Source organism: Pecten maximus, chromosome 14 (assembly GCF_902652985.1).
Source record: "Pecten maximus chromosome 14, xPecMax1.1, whole genome shotgun sequence".
In the NCBI taxonomy this organism is placed as follows: Eukaryota; Metazoa; Mollusca; class Bivalvia; order Pectinida; family Pectinidae; genus Pecten; species Pecten maximus.
The window spans coordinates 5,898,202-5,907,740 of NC_047028.1; the positions used below are offsets into that span (position 1 = coordinate 5,898,202).

The window sequence follows — 9,539 nt, forward strand, 5'->3', positions numbered from 1 at the left end:
TCATTTTTTGATAACTTTGAATTTTTGCTAGATACGCTATTGATTCCATTTACTTTCAATAAAGAAACTTTCATTTTTGGCATGAGAAACAAGAAAAATATATATTATAAAACATATAATCTTATATTACTCATTATGAAGCAGTACATCTATAGAACAAGATGTTTACAGCAAATTCAATCAGTACAAGCACTAAAACTTACTATTAGAGATAATTACAATATTCAAAAATATGTTTTTATTGGTAAAGATAAGGGAAATATAGAAACATTTCATAATAGATGGAAAAAATGGGATAAACTTTTACAGACAACACCCAACTCTTGACAATACTTCTGAACTATTTTTTTTTTGTTTTTTTTTTTATTTTGTATGTTATTAAGCACATTGCGGTAAACTATTATTATAAGAAATGGCACAAATCTCTCTCTCTCTCTCTCTGACTGCGAGTGTGTGTGAGAAAGAAAAAAAAATTATGTTACACATATGTCATTGATTATGAATTGCACCTATGATGTGAATATTGCTGCTGCTGCTGAAGATGATAAAATTGTGAGTTTTATTGATAATGATGATGCATGCTGATTGATGATGATGATGATGATGGTGAGGATGATGGTGATTGAATGATGATGATGATTATGATGATGATGATGATGATGATGATGGTGGTGATTGAATGATGATGATGATGATTGTGATGATGATGATGATGATGATGATGATGATGATGATGATGATGAGTAGGATGATGATGATGATGATGATGATGGTGATTGAATGATGATGATGATTATGATGATGATGATGTTCATGATGATGATGGTGAGGATGATGATGATTATGATGATGTTGATGATGATGATGATGATGATGATGATGATGATGATGATGATGATGATTGAATGATGATGATGATGATGATGATGAAAATGATGATGATGATGATGATGATGATGATGACGATTGATGTTTGATGATGATTGATGATGGTGTTGAGAACGAGGATGAGTATTGCAGATGAGGATGATGACTATTGATGATGATTTGATGATGTGATGCTGATGATGATTTGATGATGATGATGATGATGATGATGATGATGATGATTGGATAGTGATGGTGATGATAAGGATGAGGAAGAGGATGATATGATGAGGATGATGAGGATTAAGATGAGTGTGAGTAGTGAGGATAATTGTTAAAAGATTATGGCAGTAGTGTGCAGGTGATATATTAAAATTATAGACTGTTAATGATATATGTGTTTTGGAAAATTAAAAAAAACTATAAAAAAAACTTCTGAAATATTTTCCTATGGGCAATATTTAGTTAAGACATTTTCTTAAAATAAGTAAGTTTAGGGATTTTGATGTAACTAGGCCCAGGTAATAACAGTTACAATGAGGATATGATCACAGTTCCAAAATTACCCTTTGTAAGAAGTCGATATAACTAAATACTATTTCGATAATAGTATTTCGATTAAACGAAATGATATTTCGATCAAAACGAAATAAAATGATAAAATAAGTGTGATGCATATCATTCAAGAGATCTTTGGACAAACATTTACCCAGACGTTCAATAAAGAAACAGTGAGATAGTGCCTGCTTCACAAGGGAGGCATAAGGGGGACCGGACTCTTTTTGGAGGAAGAGACAACATAAAGATTCCAAATTGTGTCGCCTTTCATGAATCTGTCGAATGGGTACAATTTTATCTACAGGACCTGAAGAGAACCAACCAGACATGCAATGATTTATATAATACACGTTTATCTTGGAAATCAAAGCAGTGAATTTATACATATACCATCAACAGTCTAGCAATCACTTCTGTGTAACAGTATAATCCTTCTGCGCCTATTGGTGACTCCGTAGAACCGACCGTACACACAAAAGAAGACTGTGACTAGGATACAGTGTATCCCAGCCAACACACTAATCAAAATGATGACAATACAAAATGCAATGTTCCGTTCCTTGTTTTCTGTACACTGGTCATTCAATCTTTGAACATTGCCTGTACGTGAGTATTCTGTCCCGAGACAAAAGCCAATGCCCATACCCCCGTTGATTCCGGCTGTTACAAAACAGAAGGTTACTCCCACTAGACTCAGACAGTATACCATCAACATCTGAAAAGGTGAATTTTGATAGGATATATTACATGAATGGCACCACCAGAACATGGTTTACACGGACTAAAAGTGCCATTGTTAACACATCTAGTGATATTTAGGTACACACTTACTTAATATATATATTGGTTTCCTACCGTTATTATTATATATCGCTCTGTAGCAGTTAGTCTTGGTTTTAATACCGTAATTGCCTTCAGTACTTCCAAATGATAATCTATTTGTAGAATAACCTGTGTTAAGATACGCCTTTATCCATTCAAAAGTATGCAATGTATTTAAGCCTGATTTAGACGTTTTGTCTCCCAATGAGGTACAGTACGCGTCAGGTGTTATGGTTCTCTTTCACCCTCAGGGTTGCGAGTGTCACTCGCGTGTAGGGGATTAAGTACGCCCCGTGTTTCAACTCGGGTGTTTCCACCGGCCACCACCGGCCGGGGCCTGGCGAGTGTAGGGGATTAAGATCGTAGGAAAAGGTGTGAAGGCTCACAGCTGGTGACGTGGTCATGGTCAGAGTTTTGCGACCTTTCACCTTTACCTGTACTGATTGTTTTACCATGTAACAATTCATTTACATGCTCCTTCGGATTTTGAGAAAACGTAAAATACAGTATAGCTGTAGATTGGCTGAATGATCATGAAGTCATACGTAATTTTTATTAATTGGCAACGAACTCGTGTCCTAGCTGCTATTACTCTCACGGACGTCAATTATCACAAGTATACCTAGTAAGGCATCAGTACGTGGGATGATTATCAATTTAGACAAAATATTTCTGGTGTTTTCAAAACAAGCACTAACTCATAGAGTTTTCGTACCCGTCTTCATCGCATCACGCCACACAAAATGCCCGAACCTCGTCTTGCAGTACAAACTCTAATGCTTTATACACATGTACATGTAAATGTAATAAAGAATTTGTATATCGATTCAAGGGTGAGCAAATGGTATTGATTTGAATTGTGTAACCATAAGTATGTTTTAAACATTTGATCGCTGACACGAGTAATATTGCCAACGCTACGAACCAATCACAATCCATGATTCTAAAACCACGCCCACAAATGGTGCAGTGAGTGTCAATCAACGCATCAGAGCGAAACGTGTCACATATCTTCACATTGTATTACATCCGCAAACATAATTCAAAAATAAATAAAATACTCTTTTTACTTATATCTTATAGAAACATCAGCACCCGTAACCAGAAAATTATTATCAGCTAAGCCATTTTTTTATTTACTTTCATCGCACGTTCATTTGAATACTTGTTTAGGTTCATAGTCTCGTGAACCGAATCAGACTTTAGTTGGTTCATATAGCGACAATGCAGCGCAAATGTAAATATTTAAGTTCATATTCCGTATTGTATCAAAACGATATTTAACTAGTTATTGGTGCATGCCGCGCTAACAAAAATGTATCGTTTGTGTTCTTAATTTTTTTTTAATTGCACACATTTCCCTTAACTTGTGAACAAATCAAAATTTTTAATGAAAAGGTGCTACAATTTGTAATACCAGAAACATATATAACAGAGATAAGTATACGTAGCTCTCTATTTGACCGATTTACCTGTGCTCGCGTGTGTGATAGGGGACAAGGCCTTCTCGATAAGGGATATGCTTGACTGGTCACGAATAAAAGGAGCCATGCACCAGTTGTACGGGTAAATAGCGATTTTATTTATCCCTAATACGCCTTTCTGGTAATACGTCCAAATATTTTTTTTAGTTTACCAGAAATTAATATGAATCTATGTAAATATACAATATACGTACATTGTATCTGCCTGTACAGTGAAGTAACCGAGGCGTGTGATAGAGCCGCGGTCGTGTCTGGATTCATGGGTTAATATACTAATTATATAATTAGCGTTCGGTAGTAAAAAGGCGGTCATGAGCATACATGTATATGGCTTCATCAAGTTTTCATAATGATACCATGACAACTCTTTGTTTATTTAACATTCGGAAAAAAATTACTTTAAAACTCTACTCATACTCAAACTGTCAAATTGTAATAATTATATCGTGGCTCTTATACATATTATAAGTGTACATGTACGTGAAGTCAGCACACTCGATACACTAGTACCGATAACATATTTTCTGTTCAATATGCCACCTCGGAATATTACGAAAGGATGTTCAAACTGTTTAGTTACATTTCATCAGAGACTTGTGTATATCAGGATATATACGTATCAGATTTCATGATACTAGTTTAGTTGTTCCGAGATCCAGGATTCTTTGTGATGGTAGTGTAATGATAGGCCAGGTGTATAGTGTTCAATGGGGACATAAACAGACAGAAGTGTCAGATGTTTTTGTTTTTGTTTTAGTTAAGTTATTATTATATTAATCATTCAAGACTTACTTCAAAGTCAATCGAAAGCCGAGCGATATTTACTCGCTCGCGCGCCAATCACAATATTGCTATAAATAGCACAAACACCAAGGCGGCAAAATATCGTTAAGTTTTGTTTTCTCGATTTCCCGGTAAACATTTGTGGTACTCATCTAGCTAGGAATTAAAAACTAAAAACGTACATAATTTGGAGTGTATATGTACCGTACATTTACAAAACAATACATCTGTAGTATCGCTAGTATAGATCGTGATTTCATTACATAAAAAAATATCTCCGTTTTCTCAACACCGGGCTGGGATACTGCAGAGACGTGTATATCAGATATATCACGTTTCTGGATACTGTAAGTACAAAATGTGAGTCCAGCTACAGAGTACCTGTACCATACGACAAGGTATGTTCCAACAAACACATCACGGTATCAGGCAGTGTACCTGTCAATCATGAATCAGGACCTTTGTTTCACTAATCCCCAACACTCTTCCACACCGTGTCGCGCGGTGTCAGTTAACAGGTGACCACTCGGGTTTTGAGCCGGTGTCAGCCGGTGTTTCAACCGACATGCAACCGACTGAGTGAGTGGAAGGGATTAGACCTCGCCACTGTGGCGGTGATTGGGGACCATACCACCTGACGCGTACTGTACTTACTAAACATTTGATTGTTGGCGTCACGGTGTCCTCTTTCTGTGTCAGTCTCCCAGCCTGGTAAGCACACATACCATCAGCGAGTAACTGTGGAAAGAAATTTCAAAGTGATCAGAAAATAATTTAACTTAGTTAACTAACCTATGCCATTTTTACCGAATCCCCTGTTTTCTTCTTGGAATTGAAGTTAGAATAAACAAGTGCTTACATGTATATGATGAGAAAAACTGAATAACGCCGGGACTTTTCAAGTAGCACCCATCGCGATCGAGATTTGATAATTGACTGTTATGAATCATTTATTTATGAAGGCGTCCATTTCTGGCGTTGATTTGTCATTAATGGTTGGAAATAGTGGAATTCACTGAAATGTCATGTAGGTAGGACATTATATTTGTACCTGCTGTCCAATTACTTGATCGTAAGAGGCGACTAAATTTTGGATCTTATCTTTTCTCTTCTTTCTATGCTACTTTCTTCTTCCTAACGCTTTTCTTGACACTAACTTTTAACCTAGTTTAGCATTCGCCGCTGTGATTAAAGTTTGGGTCTGTCTCCTCCCTGGCCGAAAAATACCTATAGATGTTGTAGTTACTCCTGCAAAGCCGCTCAGCAGATTTTGGAAGTGAGACGAATAGGGGTAACAATCAAGGAATATAAAACAGTTTTTTTTTAAATTAAATAAATACGTTACTTTTGTGTTCTGTACGCGAAGATAAAAAAAAGTAACCACTTTTTGACAAACCTAAGAGAAGCCAGATATTTTCAGAATAATAAGGGGATTAATATTGAACTATCAAATACTTCAATGAATATTTTGTATCAATCGTTATGTAGCTCGCTTGACTAAATTGCGTTCATTCCGCCAGTCACCCAAAAGCCATCAATGTGATATTGTACCATTTAATATGAACGGAAATATTATCTTAATATTTCCTGGCGTTATTAAAAGACAAATGTATATCCTTGTACATTCTCTATGTAACTATCAGGCAATAAAAACGTGTGACGATTTAAAAGAATATAAAGTTTCAATCAGAGTTACAAAACAAATCCGTATAAACATTACCCAGATTTAAATTCCAGACACTTGTAAAATTAACGAGAATAGTCCGTGGATTACATATTCCGCGTTTTTGGTTTTGTTTTTGATAAGACACAACAGCATGCATGGATAACCTACCATGATCCCGGTTACAACATGTAGAGGGAGTACATACGGTACATCTGGGGCTCCGTAGTAAATACTTAACGCTCCAATAACCATCAATAGGACACCAAACAAACAGTTAATCAAACCAAAAATCCGTGTCTTCTTCGATATTGTACCTCGGAACTGGCGATATGCATCTGAAATCCGAAGCAAATGTTAAGCTAAATTAAGGAATTTGCTGTTGTATATATGATTACATAATAAATTATATAGATGAAATGTACAAGTCACAACTACAATGACGTTATTCGCCATTCACTTCCTGCATCAATGACTCCTGACTCTATTCATGTATATAATTTACCTTGAATTTGAAGCTGTACCTGTGATACATCCTGTCGACTTGTAATTACCGCTTGTGGTGAGGTGTCCTGTAGGCGGCCATAGTCTTGCGAAGTGTTATATACTGATATCATCGTATAGGTTACCGTATACAGCTGTTGTAATATCGACTTGTCAGTGTATACAAAGAACACTGCAAAATACGGAAGCTTTAAAGCGGGAATCAATAGTGACCTACATCTAGTGATACTCCGCATACCTGAAACTGACATCGTGTAGAGTATCACGAAAACTCACGAGATTCTGCTCCTTCGTTTATTGTCGGAGACACACGAGATTCTGATCAATCATTTACAAACGGTAGAGTATACCTAAAACGAATTACCTCCTATAAAGCTAATATATTCAGATAAAGGTTTCAGTAATTGATGATAAACATCACTGCCATGCTTCCCGTCAGTTGATACTGTTATATTAGCTGTGTGTTTATTTTGATCATTTTTGTATCGGCGATAATTTCCTGTTTAGGTACCAATGCAGTAAAATTTGCTCCGATTTGTTGTTTAGCTGTCATTGTCCCTGTATACGCTGCTGATTACCGACTGTTTACACGTCTTAAGCAAAATAACAAGTCGCTTTGTGGATAATACGTATAATACTATTCTATTTTCATCAGTAATCACGATAGCTTTAAATACAAGAACAATCATAAAGGAGGCAAATAACCTTTAAACCTTTAAACAATGGATTCGGAACTTTTATGTATCTACTACTTGTTGATGTGCAAAAGGGTAAAGACTAAAGGTTATTCATAAAGTTTATATATCTGTAAATAATCCAGAGTTAAAGCTCTTTCTAGTCTTATGTGAACCTGCTAACTTTAATCAATAATTAATCATATATCATATATGGACGTTTACTTCACCTGCTTCCTGGACTCATTTCATTTCAAATCATGGAATATCTTCGTCAGTGTCGTATTTTAACCTTGGATTTTAGACGAGATCTCTAATCGTCACTTAAAAAGAGAGAACGCAGTTAGTTCCTTAGGTATATCAGGTCTTTGTATCTAACAAATTAACATAATAAATGGCTCGAAACCAGGATAGAAAATACCCAGAAATATTCCATGTTAGATATGGATGTTATTATGCATTTATATCTCATCTGCTGATTTATCAAACAGGGAGTAATATAAATAACACTTGCTACTGAACTTTACAAATGTAACCTTAAACAAAGCGGTTTATCCTAACATGTCACTGGCCAAATGTTATTCCATTGAAGAAGGTCAAAACTTTTCAAAATAAAATTAAAACGTAGGTCGTCGTTCCTCACGGGTATTTCTGCTCTATTCGTTTGACCGATATTACATGTACGGAATTAGGATACAAATATACATAAAACATAGCCAACAGTTTAAACGGTTTTAAAGAAAAAAATTTTTATTATTGGTATAGAAACAATTTTTTTTATTCAGGGTGTCTCTGATATCGCTAACATGACAAACAACATTATAGGGTTGAAACAATAACAAACACATCAAATCTTGACATATAGTATCATTTATTTATATGTGGTAATTTCGTATGGTGAAAAGTGTGTAGTGTTACTCTTTTATCGTTATACTCAATATAAGGCCATAAATAAAGCATTCTACGAGACTGTCAAACATGTAACAGCTGTGAAAATGTTTCCAAAGCCGGTGCAAGTTTTAGTTTCTTGTTGATAACAAATTGAATCACACTAGAAATGTCTGTAGTATTTTGTAGCGATACAATCAGCGCTGTTCGTGTGTGTCGGTCATAAAAATGCAACTCACGTGTGGAAAAGTGGAGTAGTGTCTGGGAGACATTGAATAGTTTGGATTTACAATAGACCGAGTAAAGGACAATGTAAACTGGAATTGGGCCGTTTTAAAGTGTCATGAAACAGGCATATAGGAATTGCATCTCTCCCTGTTTATTTTAAAATTTCCATTACATGTCGGATGTGAGAATGAGCTGTGATTGAGTTTGCACAGGTTCTGTTTTGTCTCAAAAATCAAAATGATAACCTCAATGCCGACTTTTATTCTTTTAGTTTGACTTTAATTGCTTATTTTCCGACATGCTTATTTTAAAGCATTCTTTTCGTGCAGGGAATCCCAGGCTTATTTTCGAGACCGGTTTAATTTCCTGACCGGTATATTAAAACATAATTTGGTATGTGTAAACTTAACGTAATAAGGTGTAATTCTACAAAGTACTCAACATCAGCGTCTGTGTGACCGAGAATCAACATCAGCGTCTGTGTGACCGAGAATCAACATCAGCGTCTGTGTGACCGAGAATCAATATTGTTTGCATTATCGATCTCTCATTTACTTGACTGTCTTTTAGCTATCACAGTTCAAGCGTAAAAATAGAACACGCTTTATCAACTTGTCATTCGGCTTTTAACCTTAGTTATCGCTATAACTGCAGGTAAGCATATATATCTAAAACTATCATTTTTTATTTTTATTTCTATTATAACAAACTGTTCTGGTCTTGACTTTTATAATTATTATAGAGATCAGCATTGATAAGGACTTAGTTAAGTGATATTAGTATTAGTTTGGTAACATGACCTGAAGTTGGTAATTGATATGATTCATCGATAGGCTAAACGTATCATTGCTTTTATCAAATACATCATTATCTACAGAACATGACTTCAATTCTTTGTACATCATACTTTAATGTCATATTTTAATTTCGTTGAGATTTTATTTCCCATTGTTTTTGAAAACTTAAAGGTATTATCAGAGTATCCGTCATTTGTCTTGTAGATACACGGATTCATAGATGTTACCATAGTCAGCATCATGGCATTTCTCAAATGGGAGGATTATCTGG

The 9,539-nt window shown here is 35.3% G+C and overlaps 1 protein-coding gene across 1 annotated transcript; it reads right to left on the reverse strand.

Moving 5' to 3' along the window:
• Positions 1-1,758: 1,758 nt before the first annotated feature.
• On the reverse strand, positions 1,759-6,849 carry LOC117342791. Its single transcript, XM_033905052.1, has 4 exons — positions 6,683-6,849; positions 6,349-6,515; positions 5,169-5,252; positions 1,759-2,140 (listed from the first exon to the last, which is right to left on the reverse strand). Exons 1-4 carry the CDS (start codon positions 6,792-6,794, stop codon positions 1,826-1,828), a joined length of 678 nt encoding a protein of 225 aa, XP_033760943.1. The 5' UTR covers positions 6,795-6,849; the 3' UTR covers positions 1,759-1,825.
• Positions 6,850-9,539: the final 2,690 nt, after the last annotated feature.

Excerpts from the sequence above, each read along its gene's own strand:
- LOC117342791 (XM_033905052.1), bottom strand. The coding sequence starts at position 6,794 with ATGATATCAGTATATAACACTTCGCAAGACTATGGCCGCCTACAGGAC. Across the intron at positions 5,253-6,348 it reads ATGTTGTAACCGGGATCATG|TTACTCGCTGATGGTATGTG; the intron begins GTAGGTTATCCA and ends TTCTTTCCACAG. Across the intron at positions 2,141-5,168 it reads CGCCAACAATCAAATGTTTA|ATGTTGATGGTATACTGTCT; the intron begins GTAAGTACAGTA and ends TCACCTTTTCAG.